Here is a 24,322-nt window from a genome sequence, read left to right as displayed (position 1 = left end):
TTAAAACACAATTCTAAATAATGGATGTGTACATCGTTACACTGGTCAAGCAGGTATGTAATGAAAGGCTGCCAAACATTGCTAAAATTGTCCTTTGAACCCTTTAAAGCAAATCTTAACTTTTCAAGCTTCAGAAATTGTAGTGTGTCCCTAATCCAGTGTTTAAAGGAGGGTGGAGTAGCCTGCTTCCAATTAAGTAGAATTAATCTTCTGGCTATAAGAGTGACAAAGGCAATACAGTTTGATTGTGCTCTAAAAAGATTATCACCCTAGTCCAAGAACTTTTAACACATTATTTTTCACTTCGACTTTTCCACTTATCGTGTTTTCCATTTCTTCATCCCACAGGTCTTTCAGCTCTCCAGAGTTTGTGCTCCATTTGCACAAATTCATTCCTGCTTCCTTTAAGATGCTTTTAGCTTGACTGTACACTAGGGCACTACAGATCAAATCATCTACAAACACTTATCAAGGGTAGATGTCACAGTGGGATGCATTTGCTGATATTTTTTCAAATGGTATCTAATGGTTGCTGCCAACAGAAAGGGACTAGGGGAAGCACCAAACGGGACTCTGGTCATGCGCAGAATGCTTACATTAGGTTTTTCGTTGGCTTTTGGCAAGTCATTTAACCACAAGAATCGTAATGCATCCCTGTCTTGCTCTCGAATATATATCTGTAGAAAGGCCTTTGTGATATCAGCCATAAATGCCACTTCGTGTTTTCTGAATTTTAACAGGATGCTTAGTAACTCAGGATTCAGATTTGGGCCTGTCATTAAGCAGTCATTTAGTGATTGACAATTTCAGCATGGGACGAAGCATCAAATACAACTCTTAACTTTGTGGTCAAACGCTCTTCATTAATGACTGCTCTGTGGGGGAGATAGCACGTGGGATTATCAGTGACCACTATTCCCTGACTGACGTACTCCTTGATGACGTCACTGTACGTTTCATAAAGTGGCACATTATTTTGAAACTTTTTTACAAGCTGATCAAAACGTCTTTTGGCAACATTATAGTTGGAGGGCAGGTCATGGTCTCACCTCGTATCTTTCTTCTTTCAACTGGACAGTTTTTTCAAACAGCTGCAATGCCTCCTCATTACTTTTCAGTGATTCTTTTTCATTCATTATCCCGATGGATTCGATTTCCCAGAAGGAGCACAGTGTGTGATTTATTTTCTCATCCAGTCCAACACTCAGAGTTCCGACATCTGTAGGTTCTGTTTCAGTTGTCACATCATGATAGGTTCTGTTAACCATCCAATGTTCTGTCACAATTTCTGTCACAATGTTCCTGATCACAATGTTCCTGTTCCTGTCACAATGTTCCTGTAATGTTCCTGTCCAATCACAATGTTCCAATGTTCCTGTCACAATGTTCTGTCACAATGTTCCTGTCACAATGTTCCTGTCACAATGTTCCTGTCACAATGTTCCTGTCACAATGTTCCTGTCACAATGTTCCTGTCACAATGTTCCTGTCACAATGTTCCTGTCACAATGTTCCTGTCACAATGTTCCTGTCACAATGTCCAGTAGTGATCGCCACCGATGAGGACTCAAGCTCCTGCGTCTCCATTCCGTCACTGCAGTGTCAGCCAGCTGCTCTCATAATGAAGAGCACACTCTGGGGATTTCCAACACTTCTGTACACTTTGGCCATTTCTGATGTTGCTCAGTGTTAATTTTACTTTATTACAGGTGATATTTTGTGGGACACTAGAACGTGTGTAACTTTAGAGTCTCTTCATACTCTGGAGATGTCTTCACGCACAAAGCTTCGTGCCTCCCTCCTCCAGCAGACAGACAGTCGGTCTGAAGGAGAACTGGTTCTCGCTGTGATTCATGGAGACATGGACATCACGGCATCTGCAGGTTCACGCCCATCAGAGGAGCACACAGCTTGGTGATGACGTACCTTTAGTGCGACGATCCTTGGCAACATGTCTCGTTCCAAAACACACAAAGCATCTTCCTTGATTTTTTAACTTTTCTTTTTTCTCAGGCACAGACATTTCATGGCAGTGTTTAGACTGGTGGTTATTTTTCACGTTCTTTACTTTTAGACATGTTGGCCGTGGCTCCCGGCTGTCCACTTCTTTCTGAATGAAGCTCATCAGTTCTTCCTCTTTCCAGACATCCTCCTCTTCAACTTGTTTGCTGAAGTCTAATGTTATCTCTTGGGGATGAGCTTCATCAGAATGGGGCACAGTAAGCTACGTGTCAGAGACGACTCATCGAAGACAGACTACGAATTTGGATTTCACAATTATCATACAAATATCTGAGCGATTTTATGGCACTGACATTTTTTACAGGATTAAGATTCAACAATTTGGTCATATGAGCATTAATTACCAAATCCTTTCTGCAGCAGCTGAGTAGCGTTTCCATCATTTGAATCAGTTAATGGTAACCAGTGAGATATGATCTCAGATAACTGAATTTATCCGTTTTTGTTAAGTTATGATTACTGTTCACTGCCGTGTCAAACTGTCCCCAAAAGTACTGCCACTGGCTGATGTCTCCACAATATGTTTCTATCACCAGTTTAGGCAGCTTCACGTTATTACCATGGGGTTAGATTCAACAGACTCTCCTGGTCCTCGTCTTCCTCAGTGATATGTGATCTTTGTATTCCAAGGCTCTTGAAACCTCATCTTCTATATCTTCTGTCGCTGTTTGTTCTTCCACATCCAAATCCATTTTAGTCAAATAATCTTCTTTCAATATCAATTGCTCCAGCAACTCTTCCAATGCATCAGGATCTGGTCTTTCTTTAATCAGTCTGGTTACAGCGGTGCGGATTGAGGATCTTTTTTTCTTTCTACGGTCGATTTCAGCCATTGTTCCTTTTTTCTGTCTTCTTGTTTGTCTTGCAAACCAATGGACTTTTCGTCCTCTTCTTCCTTCATCTAGATGTCCCGGGTTTCGGCACCAACTGTTCCAGGACAATTGGATCAGGAATGACAGAAACTGGATCTCTCTTTAGTTGTCGTTTATTCTCTCTTTACATCATGACACTGGGTCGCATATCATCAACAATCAACCATCAAACTATTTACAAGGTCCTATAACCTTACCCCCCACTAATCAATTCATTCACGATTGTCTGTGTGTGACATGACGTCACCACTAAGGTGCGCTTGTTTTTAGCACCTTTAAAGCTGCAACAGTATAGTACAGTAATAACCAGTATAGTACAGTAATAACCAGTATAGTACAGTAATAACCAGTATAGTACAGTAATAACCAGTATAGTACAGTAATAACCAGTATAGTACAGTAATAACCAGTATAGTAGTACAGTAGTAATAACCAGTATAGTACAGTATATAACCAGTATAGTACAGTAATAACCAGTATAGTACAGTATAACCATAACCAGTATATACAGTAATAACCAGTATAGTACAGTAATAACCAGTATAGTACAGTATATAACCAGTATAGTACAGTATATAACCAGTATAGTACAGTAATAACCAGTATAGTACAGTATATAACCAGTATAGTACAGTATATAACCAGTATAGTACAGTAATAACCAGTATAGTACAGTAATAACCAGTATAGTACAGTATATAACCAGTATAGTACAGTAATAACCAGTATAGTACAGTAATAACCAGTATAGTACAGTAGTAATAACCAGTAATAACCAGTATAGTACAGTATATAACCAGTATAGTACAGTAATAACCAGTATAGTACAGTAATAACCAGTATAGTACAGTAATAACCAGTATAGTACAGTAATAACCAGTATAGTACAGTAATAACCAGTATAGTACAGTAATAACCAGTATAGTACAGTATATAACCAGTATAGTACAGTATATAACCAGTATAGTAATACAGTATAGTACAGTAATAACCAGTATAGTACAGTAATAACCAGTATAGTACAGTAATAACCAGTATAGTACAGTAATAACCAGTATAGTACAGTATATAACCAGTATAGTACAGTAATAACCAGTATAGTACAGTAATAACCAGTATAGTACAGTAATAACCAGTATAGTACAGTATATAACCAGTATAGTACAGTATATAACCAGTATAGTACAGTAATAACCAGTATAGTACAGTATATAACCAGTATAGTACAGTAATAACCAGTATAGTACAGTATATAACCAGTATAGTACAGTAATAACCAGTATAGTACAGTAATAACCAGTATAGTACAGTAATAACCAGTATAGTACAGTAATAACCAGTATAGTACAGTATATAACCAGTATAGTACAGTAATAACCAGTATAGTACAGTATATAACCAGTATAGTACAGTAATAACCAGTATAGTACAGTATATAACCAGTATAGTACAGTAATAACCAGTATAGTACAGTATATAACCAGTATAGTACAGTAATAACCAGTATAGTACAGTAATAACCAGTATATACAGTAACCAGTATAGTAGTAATAACCAGTATAGTACAGTATATAACCAGTATAGTACAGTAATAACCAGTATAGTACAGTATATAACCAGTATAGTACAGTATATAACCAGTATAGTACAGTATATAACCAGTATAGTACAGTATATAACCAGTATAGTACAGTAATAACCAGTATAGTACAGTATATAACCAGTATAGTACAGTAATAACCAGTATAGTACAGTATATAACCAGTATAGTACAGTAATAACCAGTATAGTACAGTATATAACCAGGTCGCTGCCTTCCCAACATCACAGTTTGCTGAAAAACTCGGCATACTTGGTGCTGACTTCACGGCGATTTGCCGATTTTGAAGCCCAAAAAAGCAGGTTTGAACTGCTCAGTAATCCATTTGCAGCTGACGTGGAAAACACACCATCAAACCTCCAAATGGAGCTGATTGAGCTCCAATGTAGTGACACACTGAAGGCAAAACATGAGTCTGTGGGCTGCAGAGTGTCCACGTTTCATCCCGACACAATGGCCCAGCTGCCAGGCTGCTCAGCACATACTGTGAACAACTGTTCTCTCTGATGAAGATAAACAGAAGTTCACACAGGACTCGTCTTACTGAGGAGCACCTTCACTCAGTCCTGAGGATGTCCTCACTCAGAGCCTGACCAGACATTGATGAACTTGTATCCAAGATGAGACACCAAGTGTCTGGCTCAGACCAGTGAGCATCACAGAGCAGCAAACGGTGCTTTGACGCATTTTCAGTTTTTAATGTAGTTTCATTTTTTTTCTCTTGCTACTACAGGACATTTGATTTTTCTTTGAAGTAAATTATGTTTGGCTGTTGTTTGCCTGTAGAAAATGTTTTCACTTGAAATTACTCTGGAAAAACTGCAGGTAGAGCCATAAGCAATTAATGAAACTGATTCTATTACTTTTATTTTTATTTATTTATGTACTATTTATAATTTTAATTTCATAATTAATGTTGTTTTATAGGCAATACTCTATAGGCCTTGTTAGTTCCAGGTTCAATATGTGCACTAAGGTTCTTTCAATAAGTTTTCAGTAAACGTTGAACCCTCTGGCCCTTGACTTGTATCAGTGTCTTTATTTCGGCCTGTAAAGGGTTTGATTCTCTGTGACTGACACCCAGTGGACGAGGAGAGGAAGTGACGTTACTGTGACACTGAAGACACTGTTACACCCTCTGTAACGCAGGGATCTCCTCCTCCTCTCTCCTCCCTCCTCCTCCTCCTCTCCTCCTCCTCCTCCTCTCTCTCCTCTCTCCTCTCTCCTCTCCCTCCCTCTCCCTCCCTCCTCTCCTCCTCTCCTCCTCTCCTCTCCCTCCTCTCCTCTCTCCTCTCCTCTCTCCCTCCCTCCTCCTCTCCTCTCCTCTCCTCCTCTCTCTCCTCTCCCTCCCTCCTCTCTCCTCCTCTCCTCTCCCTCTCTCCTCTCCTCTCTCCTCTCCTCTCTCCTCTCCCTCTCCTCCTCTCCTCTCTCTCCTCTCCCTCCCTCCTCCTCTCCTCTCCTCCTCTCCTCTCCTCCTCCTCTCCCTCTCCTCCCTCCTCTCCCTCTCCTCTCTCCTCTCCTCCTCTCCTCCTCTCCCTCTCCTCTCCTCCTCTCCTCCCTCTCCCTCCCCTCCCTCCTCTCCTCCCTCTCCTCTCCTCCTCTCCTCTCCTCTCCTCTCCTCTCCCTCCTCTCCCTCCTCTCTCCTCCTCCTCTCCCTCTCCTCTCCTCCTCTCCTCTCCTCTCCTCTCCTCCTCTCTCCTCTCCTCTCCTAGTGATCTATATATACATATATATACATATATATATATACATATATATCTCTCTCTTGCTAGCCGTCCCCCTGTAACCCCCGAGCAGGCGGGAGGCTGGTGACTGTCCGGAGGAAGCATCGCTCTGTGTGGAAGCACACGGGTCACCACCAACCGCTGAGAAACCAGCTCTAGTGATCTATATATACATATATATACATATATATATATACATATATATACATATATATATACATAAACATACATATATGTAAACAACGTTAGTGAAGACAGGGCCATAGTTAACCGGGGCCAGAGCGGGCGACGTAGAGTCCCATGTGAAACTGCTGGCTCAGGCTAAACGTAAACACAGTAGATTGTTATTCACGTCGGCGGTAATGACGCCGATTAACGTCGCTCGGAGGTCACTAAAGTTAACGTGGAATCGGTGTGTTCATAGTTCACGCAAAGACGATGTCGGACTCCGTAGTATTCTCTGGCCCTCTCCCTAACCTGATCAATGATGAGATGTATAACCTGATCAATGATGAGATGTATAACCTGATCAATGATGAGATGTATAACCTGATCAATGATGAGATGTATAACCTGATCAATGATGAGATGTATAACCTGATCAATGAGATGTTTTTCGCATTAATGTACACTCAGCAACCCATCTTGACAGAAAAAAACAGAAATGATAGAAATTTTGCAAATTTATTAAAAAAGAAAAACTGAAATATCTCTCCTCTTCTCTCCCTCCTTCTTTATGTATTAATCTCCTATTCATGCACATTACTGATTTTGCTTCTTCCCTGGAGTCTTTGTGCTTTCTCGCTTCGCAGGTTTCTATAAATCGTGGCTGTACCTGGACCGTGGTCGTGCATCCTGCTACGGCCCTGCTGACACCGACTGCTACCACCATTATTATTACTAGTCACATTACTATTACTATTACCTGTACCATTAAGCATTTTAGCTTTACTTCCACCCTGAAGCCCTTTTGCTTTCTCGCTCTGCAGGTTTCCATGAATCGTTGTGGTACCTGGACCGTAGTCGTGCCTCCTGCTGTGAGCCGACTGACACCCACTGCTACTTCCATTATTATTATTAGTCACATTACTATCCCTATTTTCATAACTATAATTCTACTATAATAATTGCTGCTGTTATTATAAGTCGTCTTATTATATGAATCATTTATGTCATATACATTGAATGTGTTGTATCTAAGAACTGTTATGCTGTTCATTCTGGTCACATGACATCTATTGACTTCTGTCCATCCTGGGAGAAGGATCCCTCCTCTGTCGTTCTCCCAGAGGTTTCTTCCTTTTTTCTCCCTGTTAAGGGGTTTTTAGGGGAGTTTTTCCTGTGCCGATGTGACAGAGGAAGGACAGAGGATGTGAGGGTGTAAGGACAGAGGATGTGAGGGTCTAAGGACAGAGGATGTGAGGGTCTAAGGACAGAGGATGTGAGGGTCTAAGGACAGAGGATGTGAGGGTCTAAGGACAGAGGAGGATGTGTCTAAGGACAGAGGATGTGAGGGTCTAAGGACAGAGGATGTGAGGGTCTAGGACAGAGGATGTGAGGGTGTAAGGACAGAGGATGTAAGGACAGAGGATGTGAGGGTCTAAGGACAGAGGATGTGAGGGTCTAAGGACAGAGGATGTGAGGGTCTAAGGACAGAGGATGTGAGGGTCTAAGGACAGAGGATGTGAGGGTCTAAGGACAGAGGATGTGAGGGTGTAAGGACAGAGGATGTGAGGGTCTAAGGACAGAGGATGTGAGGGTCTAAGGACAGAGGATGTGAGGGTCTAAGGACAGAGGATGTGAGGGTCTAAGGACAGAGGATGTGAGGGTCTAAGGACAGAGGATGTGAGGGTCTAAGGACAGAGGAGGTGAGGGTCTAAGGACAGAGGATGTGAGGGTCTAAGGACAGAGGAGGTGAGGGTGTAAGGACAGAGGATGTGAGGGTCTAAGGACAGAGGATGTGAGGGTCTAAGGACAGAGGATGTGAGGGTCTAAGGACAGAGGAGGTGAGGGTCTAAGGACAGAGGATGTGTACAGATTGTAAAGCCCTTTGAGGCAAATTTGTAATTCTAAACTCTACAAAATAAACTGAATTGAATTGAAAAATTGAATATGTGTGTTCAACGCTAACGTTTCTCTGTAGATTTAATAATTACTGAACCTTTGTTGACCTTTTTCATGCTCCGGTGCTCCCCTGGTAACCTGTTTACACTCATTACACTATGCATTGTGGGTAAATCTCTTATACGTTTTGTTTTTACTTTACTGTTTCATGTTGGATGTTTTCAACTGGGACAAACTACTTCCTCACAACATGGCACCTTGACCTTTGACCCTCCTGCTCATCTGCTGCTGCAAAGGATTGTGGGTCAGAATAAGATAAGTGTGTTGTCTTCATACTGCAGAATGAGACGATGCAGTGCAACATCCTGGTACTTCTGACTCTCAGGAAGTCAGAAACAGACTTTAGAAGATGTTCATGAAGTTCACGTGTTGGTAAACCTTCAGCCAATGACAGCAGAGATTTCTGCCCCGCCCCTCCAAGCCTCCCGTCCAATCAGACGGCTCCTCCTCCCAGTAAAGTGTCGACACAGAGCATTGTAAGAAAAGTGTCCATAGAGTTTTATTCAGTCTCATATGACCAGGAGGATTACAGACCCGCTGAACATTAAACAACCAAATGTTGTGAATCTCTTAAATCAGCTTTTTTACTTTATTTCTCTTTTTTCTTCTCGTCTCCATCTTGAATCAGAAAAGTAAGCTTTGGTCACATAAGAGTGAAAAAACATTTGTATAGTGTGACTTTAAAAATAAGAAAACAGTTCTGAACGTTACAACGAATCAAGCGGAGCGACTGATCGACGTTAAGGCAAACAGACTGGTCTCCATGGCAACAAACAGCTGATTCAAAGAAAAGACGAGCTACATTAGTGATGAAGAAGAAGATGAAGATGATTAACGTTCATTAGTTAACTAATACAAACATATACAAGGCTTCTATATTTAGTGACATTACGCTTTAATAAGAACGGGAACCGACAGCTGGTCTCGAACCGCCGTCACACAGCAGCAGCACAGGAAGTTCACCGACACAATAAAACCAGCCCGGACACACACACACACACACACACACACACACAGACAACAGGAGAGGAGGATGATGACACAGTGACACGCTGACCACCTGAAAAACTAAACTGAGTTGATTATGAAATCTAATAAACCTCAACAATCGACTGAATATGATCTCCAACTTTAAGTCTCAATGTCTGCAAATCAACATGACATACTTCATTTTACTGGAGCTCATTGAATACACAGAAAAAAGATGTTTGATGACCAGAAAACAGTTTGCACATAAGAGATAAGTCCTTATTATGAGATAATGAGTACTTATTATGAGATAATGAGTCCTTATTATGAGATAATGAGTCCTTATTATGAGATAATGAGTACTTATTATGAGATAATGAGTCCTTATTATGAGATAATGAGTACTTATTATGAGATGAGTCCTTATTATGAGATAATGAGTACTTATTATGAGATGAGTCCTTATTATGAGATAATGAGTACTTATTATGAGATAATGAGTACTTATTATGAGATGAGTACTTATTATGAGATAATGAGTCCTTATTATGAGATAATGAGTACTTATTATGAGATAATGAGTCCTTATTATGAGATAATGAGTACTTATTATGAGATGAGTCCTTATTATGAGATAATGAGTCCTTATTATGAGATAATGAGTACTTATTATGAGATAATGAGTCCTTATTATGAGATAATGAGTCCTTATGAGATGAGTACTTATTATGAGATAATGAGTCCTTATTATGAGATAATGAGTCCTTATGAGATGAGTACTTATTATGAGATAATGAGTCCTTATTATGAGATAATGAGTCCTTATTATGAGATAATGAGTCCTTATGAGATGAGTACTTATTAAGAGATATTATATGATAAGTCGTGAGATAAGGACAGGTCGGTCTTCTGAGGATTCTAAGAACCCCCGAGTGTTGTTACTGTGTTTATATCGTAGGCTAGAGGGGTCAGGGGTCAGGGGTCAGGTCCAATCTAAGACCAACAGTCAGAGTAAGACGGTGAAGAACTTCAAAGGTTAGTCTGGTAGGACGACAAACCCCTTAGTTTGAATGTAAACGATGCCTCAGATCATTGATTGATATTGATCCGTTTGGTATTGATCTGATATTAGGGATCTGTGGAACCCTTCAGGTCAAAGGTCAGAGATGTTGTTCAACTAAAAACTGAATTAACTTTTTTTTTAACATGTAAACTGTTTTTCAGGTGGTCGTGTCAGTCAGAACTGTTAGACTGGGACCAGTATCACCCTAGTAGAACTGGGAGGGATTTGTTTAATTTGGATAAAACATAAAACATTTGTTTAGTCTGTTCTGTAATATTAAAGTATTTTATGAGGGTCACTCAGGAGAGAAAGAGACTGATCACACTAGTCGTGCTGGACCAGTAGAACCAGTACAGGTTCTTCAAGTCTGAGCCTGGACCAGTAGAACCGGTACAGGTGCTACAGGTGTGATACTGGACCAGTAGAACCGGTACAGGTGATGCTGGAGAGAGACGGAGAGGATGAAGGAGAGGAGAGGAGGACGGTGTCGGGTTAGTGATGAAGACAGACTTCCTGTCTGTTCTCTCTCTGGTCCACAGTTCTCAGTATCATTCGTCTGCACAGGCTCCGCCCACAGTGGGTGTCCAGTTGATGTGGGCGGGGCTGTATAAAATGGGCGTGTCCTGGCGGTGGGGGGCGGGGTCGCACAGTTAAGTGTTACCTTTCAGGACACCGATACAACTCTGCAGCAGCTGGAGGTTCCCCTGCAGGTGAGAGGGGCGGAGTCAGAGACGCAGGTGTACAGAGGGACAGGTGAACAGAGGGACATAAATGAATCATTAACTCATCATCCATCCTGCAGTGAATTTATAATCTGATACTTCTGGTTGATCCAATAAAAACCACACAGGTGATGTGGTTTGTTACCTTGGCGTGTTTGAGCTCCAGCTCTGCCAGCTCCACCAGGTTCTTCCTGAAAGCTGACACTCGTCTCGTCTTGAAGTCTATGAGCTCTGAAACCAGAACAGAATCTGTTAGATACTACACCAAGATCAGGAGTACAAGTACCAGTGATCAGGAGTACAAGTACCAGTGATCAGGAGTACAAGTACCAGGGATCAGGAGTACAAGTACCAGTGATCAGGAGTACAAGTACCAGGGATCAGGAGTACAAGTACCAGTGATCAGGAGTACAAGTACCAGGGATCAGGAGTACAAGTACCAGGGATCAGGAGTACAAGTACCACAGATCAGGAGTACAAGTACCAGGGATCAGGAGTACAAGTACCAGGGATCAGGAGATAGAGAAGATAAACCATCATATTGGTGTGAGGAGGTTTCAGCTCTCCTGTCTGGAATCTAACTCACAACCTTGTGGTGTTTTTTGTTGTAGCGGTCTAAAGTAAACCGGTCCCTCACAGGGACACAAAGTGGTCTGGACTGACCTTGCTTGGCGGACTCGGAGATCTTCTCAAACTTTCGGCAGCAGAGCTGCTGGCTGGTCTCGGCCTGCAGGACGTCTTTGTTTTTGGCTCGAGCTTTGTCAAGAGCCTTGTTTGCGTTTTCATAGTCCACCAGAGACCGGCTCCTCCGGTACAGCAAGTCCTGGAAAGTGGACGAGCAGCAGGGGGAAGTGACAAACAGCGGTTAGATCTGGGGCCCAGCTTTATATGAAAAATATAAATAAGCCAGACTAAAGCAAATTCTGTCAGGCTAACCGTGAGGCTAACCGTCAGGCTAACTGTCAGGCTAACCGTGAGGCTAACTGTGAGGCTAACTGTCAGGCTAACCGTGAGGCTAACTGTCAGGCTAACCGTGAGGCTAACCGTCAAGCTAACCGTGAGGCTAACCGTCAGGCTAACCGTCAAGCTAACCGTCAGGCTAACCGTCAGGCTAACCGTGAGGCTAACCGTCAGGCTAACCGGGAGGCTAACCGTCAAGTCAAGTTCAGGTCGGACAGAGATCTACCCAGCATGCATTGGGTGAACATGAGGGTGGAGGAGGTCTGACCTTGGCGGCCTGCGACTCCCTCAGGTAATACTTCAGCAGGTCAGCCAGCTTCAGGTCTTCATCTGCTGCAACTCGAGCTTCAATCTTCTGTAAAACAACGACAGAAACCTGAACAAGGCTGATGTGTGCTTTGGACTTTATAAACACTGGATGTTCACACGGGGTACTTGTGATCTGACAACAAACACACCCTTGTTTTCTCAAACAGCTCCGACACTTTCAGGAAGAACCTGAAACAGAAGAAACAGGAAGTGGATGAGCAGGAGGAAGAGGAATAATGAAACCAAAGAGAGCAGCAGATGTCTGTTCGTACTTGCAGAGGTCTGTGGAGTCCTGCGTTCCTAACGAGTAGAGACACGAGGCGATTCTGTTGATGTCATCTGCAGCGTCTGAACATAAATACATGACCGTTAGTCCCATAATGCACCTGGGCAGTGTCTCCCATCCGCCTGCCCTCTGTTCCTAAATGAGCTTCTGTCTTACTTTTGTGTGAGCGGATCATTCGGTCAGATTTGGCCGAGGCGTCTTTCACTCTGTTGTGATATTCTAACAGAAACGTCTTCTCATGCTCAAAGAAGTCATCCACGTCCTGAAAAACAGATAAACAGGAAGTCAAATGTGACGGCCGTGAACCGATGGACCTCAGGTAGAAGCTCCGGACTCTGAACCGTCACCTTGACTCCGGCCACCAGGACGCCGTCGGCAGACTTCACCACGTTCTTAAAGAAATCCTCCAGCTTCTCCTTCTTGTTCTTCCCTCGTACACTCAGCTGTCAGAGAGGAGAGGTCAGAGGTCACACAACAACAACAACAACAACAACAACAACAACAACAACAACAACAACGTCATGAACTGCACAAAGAGCAGATACACAACATATATTTCTTCTTTTTTAGATTGTTACAATTGATCATTTCCCCTGTGGAGTTCCTCAAGGCTCCTACTTAGACCCTCTTTCATTGATCTCCTGTTTCATATTTCTGACATCATCTCAGACGAATATGTTATATGTCGTTTACCGTCAGGTGACTGGAGGTGTGTGTAGTTTACCGTCAGGAGACTGGAGGTGTGTGTAGTTTACCGTCAGGTGACTGGAGGTGTGTGTAGTTTACCGTCAGGTGACTGGAGGTGTGTGTAGTTTACCGTCAGGAGACTGGAGGTGTGTGTAGTTTCGTGTCAGGTGACTGGAGGTGTGTAGTTTCGTGTCAGGTGACTGGAGTTGTGTGTAGTTTCGTGTCAGGTGACTGGAGGTGTGTAGTTTCGTGTCAGGTGACTCACATCCTGGTTGTACTCCAGGAAGACGTGGAAGTTGAGGTCTTTCCTGAGGACCGGATGAGCCGCCACGCGACACAGGAAGACCTCGTGCATGGCCACGGTCTTCTTAAAGATGGCCAGGTACTCTCTAAAAACACGGAGCGGAACGCTGTCAGCTTCACCACCAGCTACCACCTAGCAAGGTGTGTAGATCAATAGGTAGCTAGGTGTGTAGATCAATAGGTAGCTAGGTGTGTAGATCAATAGGTAGCTAGGTGTGTAGATCAATAGGTAGATCAACAGATAGTTTAGGAGCAGGGAGGTTGTGTGTTAGTGACTCACGCCTCCAGCTCCTGCTTCATCTTGGTGAACTCCTCCTTGGTCATGGATCCTTCTCCCTCCCCCAGCTTCTGCAGCTTCTCTCTGGATGCATCAAAGTCTGGTCTGGGGGGGGCCGGGGGGATCTACACCACCACAACAACAATAATCACAACAACAATCACAACAACATCATCAACAATCAAAACAACATCAACAATCAAAACAACATCATCAACAATCAAAACAACAACAAGATCAACAATCAAAACAACAAGATCAACAATCAAAACAACAACAACATCAACAATCAAAACAACAATCAAAACAACAACATCAACAATCAAAACATCACAACAACATTACCAACAATCAAAACAACAACAACAACATCAATCAAAACAACAACAACAATCAAAACATCAACAATCAAACAACAACATCAACAATCAAAACAACAATCAAAAACAACAATCACAACAACATCATCAATTAATATGACAACACGACCAGCTGACCAGTTAACAGTGTGTGTGTGTGTGTGTGTGTGTGTGTTTCTTACGATGTATCCTGCGTACTCCTCGTTCTCGACGAACGAGTCGTGCAGCCAGATGAACTCTTCGTGCTGGCGGACCACCGAGAACTCGTTCTGCTTAAAGTTGGGGAGCGTGCTCTGTGGAGACAGGAAGTGACTCATCAGCTGATCAGTCCGGTTGTCACATCCAATATCAACTAGGACCTACGTGTCCCCACTAGGACCCAATGTCCCCACTAGGACGTGTAAACGGACAGAAACACACACACTGTCTCACCTTGGTGTGGACGGTGAACTTGACCTTGTCCCTCTCGCTCAGAGCGTCAGAGATGTCCACCTGCAGCGTGGCGTCCGTCTGCAGATCCACGTTCACGGCCCGCGGCTGTAGAGGGAAGACAGAGACCACATATCCCATAATGCACCCCACCCTCTGACGGGCTGGTTTACATAACCTCAACCCCCTGAACTGACTGCACAAATAAAAGTTCAGCAGGAAGTGATGATTGAAAATAACGTTGATAATATCTACCGAGTCATCCACCGATCTGAAGTTATTGATCAAGGACTCACATCACAGATCTGAGTTAAAGAGAGAAAACTACAACATGGAAACTGAGAGGTATCTTATTTTGAAGGTTTGTTTGAATATTCATGAGGGATAAAACTAGAGCTGATGGATCAGACACACAGGCGTCATTGATCGTATATGAGTCACACTCATCATTTAACTGGATCTCAAACACGTTAGTTATGAAGTCTGTTGTTAATCTGGGGCGAACATGAAATATTGTCTATAATCCAGATTATTGTATTAATGCTGGTCTTCTTGTGGTTTCTAAACTCTACTCAGGACAGCAGCTGATTATTAGCTGGCTAACGAGCTCATTGACAGCCATGTTTGTAGTTCTCCTAGAGTGAAACAGCCTGACTGGACAGGTCTTTAGAAGGTAACCCGGTGTTTCCCCATCAGACTCATAACGGATCAATGATAGAACATAGAACAGAAACCAGGACCGGCTCCACTCAGGACCAGGACCGGGTCCACTCAGGACCAGGACCGGCTCCACTCAGGACCGGGTCCACTCAGGACCAGGAGGACCAGGGGTCAGGACCGGGTCCACTCAGGACCAGGACCGGGTCCACTCAGGACCAGGACCGGCTCCCTCTGTTCTGGTCATGAGGCTTCACCTGATGAACTGAATGAAGGATTGTCCAATCAGCTCAGAGCAGAGTGTCATGTGACCTGTTAGCTCGTTAGCCTGGAAGCTAACGGCCTGTAGCCGGTCCCTGTGCGGACCCTCGACAGAGAGCCTGGAGCCGTTAGCATGGAGCTAACTAGCATGGAGCTAACTAGCATGGAGCTAACTAGCATGGAGCTAACTAGCATGGAGCTAAGGCTAACTAGCTTGTTTAGCTTCGCGCAGGCAGACAGACAGACAGGCAGACAGACAGACAGGCAGACAGACAGACAGACAGACAGGCAGCACTCACTCCCCGGTCCTCCTCGGAGAGGAAGTCGGGTCCGTCGTCCAGCCCTTCCTGCTGCGGAGAGAGACACGCGTTAGTTCACCGACACTCATGACGGGACTCATGACGGGGACCGGAGACGGTTAGAGGAGGACAGAGGAGAGGACAGAGGAGAGGAGAGGACAGGAGGGAGAGGAGAGAGAGAGGAGGACGGAGGACTGAACTCACCATCATGGCTGCTAACGGGTGGAGACAGGAAGTGCAGTGACGTCTGCCTCGTGACGTCACTGCTACTGCTTTAACTCTCACGCTCTCCTCTGTTGTCTGTTATCTATTATATATTATTATATATTATATATTATTATATATCTATTATATATATATTATATATTATTATATATATTATTATATATCTATTATATATTATTATATTATATATTATATATCTATTATCTATTATATATTATATATATATCTATTATATATTATTATATATATATATTATTATATATATTATTATATATATTATATATATCTATTATATATTATTATATATCTATATATATATTATTATATATCTATTATATATTATTATATATCTATTATATATCTATTATATATCTATTATCTATTATTATCTATTATATATCTATTATATATCTATTATATATCTATTATATATCTATTATATATCTATTATCTATCTATTATCTATTATATATCTATTATCTATCTGTTATATATCTATTATCTATCTATATATCTATTATCTATCTATTATCTATTATATATCTATTATCTATCTGTTATATATCTATTATCTATTATATATCTATTATCTATTATATATCTATTATCTATCTGTTATCTATCTATTATCTATTATATATCTGTTATCTATCTGTTATCTATCTGTTGTCTATCTGTTATCTATTTGTTATCTATTATCTATCTGTTATCTATTATCTATCTGTTATCTATTATCTATCTATTATCTATTCATGCAGATGATTAAGACATTAGATTTCACTTTATTTGTTTACTGTTTGAACTTCTATTGTTTCATTTTATTTACATTATTTCATTCTTTTCAATAATTAGTTTAATTTTGTAACTTTGATATATTATATTTTATTTGGATTTCTTTTATTTTCTTCAGTTTGTTGTCATTATTATTGTTATATTCCTTTATTGATCCCCATGGGGGAAATTCGGGTGTTGCAGCAGCTCAACTACATAGAAACAGATAATAAATACAACATATTATACAAATACAAATACAAATGTACAGTATATCCACATGGGGGGGGCTGGTCGGCATGATGACAGACTGTGGTCTCTGCTGTTGTTGTACAGTCTGATGGCAGTGGGCACAAATGAGCGTCTGAAGCTCCGTCCTGCTCTTTGGTAGAATCAGCCGATGGCTGAAAGAGCTGCCCAGCTGCCACAGTTCCTCATGGAGAGGGTGAGAGGGATTGTCCAGGATGGCTCCGAGTTTGGCCTTCATCCTCCTCTCACCCACTGACTCCAGACTGTCCAGCTCCAGACCACCACAGAGCTGGCTCTCCTCACCAGCTTGTTGAGCTTGTTGGCATCTCCAGTCCTGATGCCACCACCCCAGCACACCACAGCGAAGAAGAGGGCGCTGGCTACCACAGACTGGTAGAAGAAGAGAAGAAGAGGGCGCTGGCTACCACAGACTGGTAGAAGAAGAGGGCGCTGGCTACCACAGACTGGTAGAAGAAGAAGAGGGCGCTGGCTACCACAGACTGGTAGAAGAAGAAGAGGGCGCTGGTTACCACAGACTGGTAGAAGAAGAAGAGGGCACTGGTTACCACAGACTGGTAGAAGAAGAGGGCACTGGTTACCACAGACTGGTAGAAGAAGAGGGCACTGGTTACCACAGACTGGTAGAAGAAGAGGGCGCTGGCTACCACAGACTGGTAGAAGAAGAGGACGCTGGCTACCACAGACTGGTAGAAGAAGAGGGACGCTGGCTACCACAGACTGGTAGAAGAAGAGGACGCTGGCTACCACAGACTGGTAGAAGAAGAGGGCGCTGGCTACCACAGACTGGTAGAAGAAGAGGGCACTGGTTACCACAGACTGGTAGAAGAAGAGGACGCTGGCTACCACAGACTGGTAGAATGCCTTGAGCAGTTTATTGCACACATTGAAGGACCTCAGCCTCCTCAGGAAGAACAGCCTGCTCTGTCCTTTCCTGTAGAGGGCAGTGTTGTGTGTCCAGTCCAGTTTATTGTTGATCTGCACCCCAAGGTACTTGTAGGACTCAACCCTCTCCACTTCCCCTCCCTGAATGAAAACAGGGACAGGGGGGCTTCTGTTCCTCTGGTAGTCCACCACAAGCTCCTTGGTCTTGCTGATGTTGAGCTTCAGGTGGTTGTTGCTGCACCATGTGATGAAGCTCTCAATCAGTCCTCTGTACTCCTCCTCGTTGTCCCTGGTGATACATCCAACAATGGAGGAGTCATCGGAAAACTTCTGGAGGTGGCAGGAACCAGAGTTGAAGCGGAAGTCCGAGGTGTAGAGAGTGAAGAGGAACGGTGCCAGTACAGTTCCTTGGGGTGCGCCGGTGTTGCTGATCACAGACTCAGAGACACAGCCATCCACCCTGACGTACTGTGGCCGGCCTGTGAGGTAGTCTGTGATCCAGGAAGGTTCATCTCCAGCAGCTTCTCTCTCAGTAGGGAGGGCTGGATGGTGTTGAAAGCACTGGAGAAGTCAAAGAACATGACTCTCACGGTGCTTCCCAGCTTCTCCAGGTGGGAGAGGGCCTTGTGTGTCAGGTAGATGATGGAGTCCTCCACCCCGATGTGTGGCAGATAGGCGAACTGTAGTGGGTCCAGGAAAGCTGTAAGCTGGGTCCTCAGGTGCAGCAGAACCAGTCTCTCCAGGGTCTTCATGACGTGTGATGTCAGGGCCACAGGTCTGTAGTCGTTAAGACCGCTGGGACGACTCTTCTTCGGCACCGGGACGATGCAGGACGTCTTCCAGATTGTGGGCACCTTCTTCAACCTCAGGGAGAGATTGAAGAGGTGCCTGAGAGGAGCTGCCAGCTGTCCAGCACACACTTTCAGTAACCTAGGGCTGATGTCATCAGGTCCACTGGCTTTGCTCATGTGAAGCCTGGAGAGCTGATGCTGTACCTGGATGGTGGTGAAGGTGGGGCTGGGTGGTGAGGGGGTTTGAAGGAAGCTGTGAGCTCCTGGCCGTGGGTGAACAGTTGTAGGGGGGGATGGGGGGAGTGATGGGCTGTCCTGGTCCACTGATGTGGAGATGTTGGTCTGAAGAGGGCTAGTGGGTGAGGGGGGGGCATCCTCTGGTCCTAACAGTCTGCAGAGATTCCAGCAGAGGTGTGAATGGGGGAAGAGGTATTAGGTGGAGACCTAGCCTCACTATCGGAGCACACCGGGGTGGGGGTAGTGTCGAACCTATTGAAGAATAGGTTGAGCTCCGATGCGAGTGCTAGGTCACCCTGTACTCCAGATGAAGGCAGACTGCAGCCTGTCATCATTTTCATCCCATTCCACATCTCTTTAGTGTTGTTCTGTCCCATCTTAGCCTCAATCTTCTCCCTGTAGCTGTTCTTAGCCTCTCTCAGCTTTCTCTTCAGCTCCTTCTGAACAGCCCGAAGTTCCCCTCTGTCCTTAGCCATGAAGGCCCTCTTCTTCCTGTTGAGAAGGCCCTTCAACTCTTTGCTGATCCACGGCTTGTTGTTGTGGTAGCAGCGGACCTTCTTTGTTGGCACAATGGTGTCCTCACAGAAGTGGATGTAGTCTGTGATGCAACGAGAGAGGCCCTCGATGTCCTCCCCGTAGTCCTCCTGGAACAGTTCCCAGTTTGTGACCTGAAAACACTCCTGGAGGGTCTCCTCGGCGTCCTCCGACCAAACCTTCTCAGTCCTTGTGCTGGCCGCCTGTTGCATAGCCAGTGGCTTGTAGGTGGCCACAAGTTGTATGAGGTTATGGTCGGGGCGGGGGGGCCTTTACATTCACATAAAAGAGGTCCAGGATCTTGTTCTCTCTCGTTGCAACATTGACATATTGTTTGAAGTTGGAAACCACTGGACCTCCTGAACTGGTCTGTTATGTCACTGGGATCAGGAACACCTGTTCACCTGTTTATGATGATGTCATCGTACAGGAACATCTGTTTATGATGATGTCATCGTACAGGAACACCTGTTTATGATGATGTCATCGTACAGGAACACCTGTTCACCTGTTTATTATGATGTCATCATACAGGAACACCTGTTCACCTGTTTATTATGATGTCATCATACAGGAACACCTGTTCATTATGATGTCATCATACAGGAACACCTGTTCACCTGTTTATTATGATGTCATCGTATAGGAACACCTGTTTCACCTGTTTGTCTAACTTTGTGTCTGACTCTAAATACTACAATACCCATGAGCCTCAACTCCATGTTGCTATGGAGAAGTCGCCTCAGTTACTGAATTCTTTCTAAACTGATCCAGAATCAGGTCAGTCTGTGGTATTGAGGAGCCCTGTGATTGGCTGTTTGTCAGTGAAATGCATCCTGGGAGTCAAACTTCACTGTAAAGAAGCAGATCTTTTATAACTCAGGTGTTCCTGTCTCCATCACAGGAACCTAAAGTCACTGCTCACACTCATAATGAAAACCTGGTAGAACGTCTCGTTCTAAAGAACAAGTTGATTTTGACTCGTTCTCTTCTGATGGAGCCATACTGGTTCTGATGGGGTCCACTGGAATCTTATTGGTTCCAAAAGGGTTCTACTAAATTCATTCTGGTTATATCGGGTTCCTACAGGTAATTGAGTTTGTAATATTTCACCTGGAGTTCAACAGTTCAAAGTCCTGCTGGGTGTTTATGGTTCTACTGGAGTTTATACCGATTCTGATTGGGTTTAAGTAAAGACCACAACGGTTCTAAGAGGGTTCTACTGAGATTATGGTGTTTTTAATGGGATTACAGGGGTTCTACTGAAGTTACAGTGGTTCAAATGGGGTTCTACTGGGATTATAATAGTGCTAATGGGGTTCTGGTGTGATAACAGTGGTTCTAATGGGGTTCTACAAGGATAATTGTGTTTCTAATGGGGTATTCTTCTAAAATCCTAGTAGTTCTAATGCAGTTCTACTGAGGTAACGGGGTTCTACTGTGATTATAGTGGTTCTAATGGGGTTCTACTGAGTTCATACTTCAAATCTCACATCTCTTCTACTAAGCCTGGCTCTATCAAGGTTCTACTGTGTAAACTGGAGTCATGCTGGTTCTACTGAAGTACTAAACATAGTTACTGTTCTGAGGTTCTCAGTGTTCACAACCTTTTCACTCGTTTAAAGGGGGTCGTTTAAACCTGACTGGTCAGTGCAGGTGAAAGGTGATCCACAGGTGGAACGTAGAACTGGTCTCACACCTGTTCATGAGGATCTCAGGTGAACCGCTCTGTGATTGGCTGAAGCAGAGACGAGGCGGGAGACTTCAGATCTGCCACAGGCTTTTATTGCAAAGTGGCTTCATGTGATCTCAGAAACAACGTTCCACTTTAAGGCTCCAGATGTCGTCGTGTTGTTGTTGTCTCTCACTGCTGGGGTCAAATCTGCTTCCTGTAGTGTTTCTTTACAAAATAAAAGTGCACTCTAACTCACTGGTGTGACGTTTACATTCAAACTGAAAGTAAGGCGACGACCAAACAGCTAGAATGAGGGCGGGTCCAACGGTGACGAGGTAAACAGGCGTTACCACGGTGACGAGAAGCTGTAGTGTGTCAACAGAAAGTGCTGGGTTCTAATCCCCCTCCTCTTCTCCTGAATGCATAGTAACGAGTGTGAACATACTGGAGAGGAAACAACACTTTACAATAATAAATAAAGTCATATGTCAAAAGCGTCATGACCCGTGTGCTGCAGGAGGCGGAGCTTTGCGGCGCGGCGCTCGCCTCCGACACATGTGGCTGCTTCCTTCACATGGACTTTTTGGCAAAACTCTGAGAGCGAGAGACGACCGTCCTGGGGTTTGGTAGTGAGTCATTTCTGTGTCTGCCAGCTGACAGAAGTCATGTGGCAACAAACTGGGAGGGGCTTGCATATCATTATGTTAATGAGATCTCCTTCATGTTGGAAAAAAGCAATACGAACAAAAACAAGAAGAAAACAAAGAGGCCTAAAGAGCTAACTCCTTCAGGACACCATGCGGACAGAGCGAGCTGCTGCGTGAAGCGGCGGTGTTCGGGTGGGGGCGGGGCTTCAGTCCGGATGGCACAGCGGTTGGCTTGGCTCCGCTCTGCTCGCTGCCGTGACATCACAGCGGCTTGCCCTCCAGAGACACCACCACGTTCCCACCCAGCTTCTCCGCCAGCGTGGCGCGGTCCTGGATGTCGTCCAGCCCGTTCACCTGCCACTCGTGTTTGATACCTGAGGAGACACATCTGAGGTCAGCGAGGGGCACACAGAGAACACACACACCTGAGCTCCACCCATCACACCTGAGCATCACAACTAAGCTCCACCCATCACACCTGAGCATCACAACTAAGCTCCACCCATCACACCTGAGCATCACAACTAAGCTCCACCCATCACACCTGAGCATCACAACTAAGCTCCACCCGTCACACCTGAGCTCCACCCATTACACTTAAGCGCCACCCATCACACCTAATCACAACTAAGCTCCACCCATCACACCTAATCACAACTAAGCTCCACCCATCACACCTCCACCCATCACATCTAAGCTCCACCCATCACAACTAAGCTCCACCCATCACACCTGAGCTCCACCCATCACACCTGACCCTGACCTCATGATGTTTCCCATCTAGGAGAAGTGGTTAGGAAAGGACACATAGGACATCACATGACCTCACACCTGACTCACCTGTAAACTTCTTCTTGATGGCATCTTTAGAGCTGGCGTAGATCATCTTGCTCTTCAGCGGAGCGTTGTCTGGAGCCCTGAAACACAGCAGACCTACAGTCACAACCAGGATCCACCATGTGGTTTACAGGGACCCGAATAAGGACTAGTGATCAAGAAGGTCAGACCTGATGTTTGGAATGAGGACTAGTGATAAAGGAGACTAAAGAACTAAAGGTCTACAGGACTAAATAACTAAATAACTAAAGAACTAAAGGTCTGCAGGACTAAATAACTAAAGAACTAAAAGTCTGCAGGACTAAAGACCTGGTCCTGGTACCTCCTCTGGGACTACAGATCAGAACAGACTCAGATCGATAAGGGATCAAAGACAAAATCAGACTGTGATTGGGTCTCTGACGGGTACTGTACCAGAAGATGAAGACCAGGTCCTCCTTCTTGGACTCCTTGGTCTCGTAGGTGGCGTCGTACAGACCGTATCGGCAGTCGTTGGGGGGGAGGAGCTTAACGAAGCAGGCGTAGGGGTCTTCCACCGTCTCGCCGATGTCTCCCACTAGGATCTGCTTCCCCTCCTCCACGATGATCTTCTTCTTGTCCTCGCTGAGGCAGAACAGCACGGCCTTCTTCCTCTTCTTCACCTCGTCCTGGGTCGAAGACTTCCTCACCTTCATGTCGTTGAACACCCTGATGACCTCATCGTTCACTGTCACACCTGACGCCTGCAGAGGACACGTGTGATTGGTTGACAGGAGGACATGTGACACCTCATTAGTTCTTCAGGTCCAGCTCTAATAAGAGGTTAGTGGGACTTCAGCAGCTGCTCTGGTTTACACATTTAAATACTTCTAGTGTCTCCGCTCAGAGGAAGTACTATTTACTACATGAAGTACATCGGTGGACCTGCTGGTTCAAAAGGACACGAGACAGAGTTTTATATCATATTATTCATCTGGACAGAATTAAACCAACATGTCTGTCTGTGGGAGACAAGCTAGATAGCTAAGAGCAGCTAGCAGCTATCTAGCTAGCTAGAAGCTATGAGCTCTCTATGGCCTTGTAGTTGTTTCTTGCTTTAAAGAGTCATTGTATGTAAACACTCAGGTGAGTCACCTGACAGTGAGAGTAAATGTAAACAAAGTCACATGACGTCTCTCTCAGCCAACAGCTGCTCTCAAATTATTATTTTTTTATATTATATTATTTTACAGTATTATTACAGTTTTTACCAGTATTATTATATTTTTTACCAGTATTGTTATATTTTTTAAGTCTTATATTTTTTAACAGTATCATTATATTTTTTTACCAGTATTGTCATATATTTTAAGTCTTATTATAATTTTTACCAGTATTATTATATTTTTTACCAGTATTGTATTTTTACCAGTATTATTATATTTTTTATATTTACAGAAACTATACATAAATTGTACTTTTACTGTACTTCATTTATCTGACAGTTGTAGTGTCTTTACAGGTTCAGAGTATTGATCAACTAATAAATGATACGTTTTATTATTGATTATA

The 24,322-nt window shown here is 43.8% G+C and overlaps 2 protein-coding genes across 3 annotated transcripts in view; both read right to left on the bottom strand.

Annotated features, from left to right (window-relative positions):
- Nucleotides 1-8,803: 8,803 nt before the first annotated feature.
- snx6 (sorting nexin 6) lies at nt 8,804-16,183 on the bottom strand. 2 transcript variants are annotated; one of them, XM_054613423.1, is made up of 14 exons: nt 16,128-16,183; nt 15,924-15,974; nt 14,710-14,814; nt 14,460-14,570; nt 13,922-14,043; nt 13,604-13,727; nt 12,999-13,094; nt 12,808-12,913; nt 12,638-12,713; nt 12,515-12,554; nt 12,325-12,411; nt 11,760-11,919; nt 11,242-11,327; nt 8,804-11,078 (listed from the first exon to the last, which is right to left on the bottom strand). In XM_054613423.1, the coding sequence occupies exons 1-14, from the start codon at nt 16,131-16,133 to the stop codon at nt 11,025-11,027; spliced, it is 1,224 nt and encodes a 407-aa protein (XP_054469398.1). In that variant the 5' UTR covers nt 16,134-16,183; the 3' UTR covers nt 8,804-11,024. The 2 variants fall into 2 exon arrangements, with proteins under 2 accessions (XP_054469398.1, XP_054469399.1); XM_054613424.1 differs by having other exon boundaries at nt 15,924-15,971; nt 16,128-16,171.
- Nucleotides 16,184-21,402: 5,219 nt separating this feature from the next.
- The window catches only part of cfl2 (cofilin 2 (muscle)), a 6,649-nt gene continuing 3,729 nt past the window's right edge, over nt 21,403-24,322 (bottom strand). The window contains exons 2-4 of the mRNA XM_054613831.1: nt 23,207-23,514; nt 22,796-22,872; nt 21,403-22,329 (exon numbers count right to left, since the gene is read on the bottom strand). Of these exons, the coding sequence (XP_054469806.1) occupies nt 22,217-22,329; nt 22,796-22,872; nt 23,207-23,514 (498 nt within the window). The 3' untranslated portion in view covers nt 21,403-22,216. The remainder of the gene's footprint in view (nt 22,330-22,795; nt 22,873-23,206; nt 23,515-24,322) is intronic.

Source organism: Anoplopoma fimbria, chromosome 15 (genome assembly GCF_027596085.1).
Source record: "Anoplopoma fimbria isolate UVic2021 breed Golden Eagle Sablefish chromosome 15, Afim_UVic_2022, whole genome shotgun sequence".
In the NCBI taxonomy this organism is placed as follows: Eukaryota; Metazoa; Chordata; class Actinopteri; order Perciformes; family Anoplopomatidae; genus Anoplopoma; species Anoplopoma fimbria.
Note: the sequence above shows the minus strand (reverse complement) of the source record. Positions and strands in the feature narration are given on the sequence as shown.

Bases quoted from the DNA above. Each gene is read 5' to 3' on its own strand.
- snx6 (XM_054613423.1), bottom strand. The intron at 12,412-12,514 runs GTGTGTTTGTTG...GTTGTTTTACAG, and splicing joins AGCTGTTTGAGAAAACAAGG to AAGATTGAAGCTCGAGTTGC. The intron at 11,920-12,324 runs GTCAGACCTCCT...TCCACTTTCCAG, and splicing joins GGGAGTCGCAGGCCGCCAAG to GACTTGCTGTACCGGAGGAG.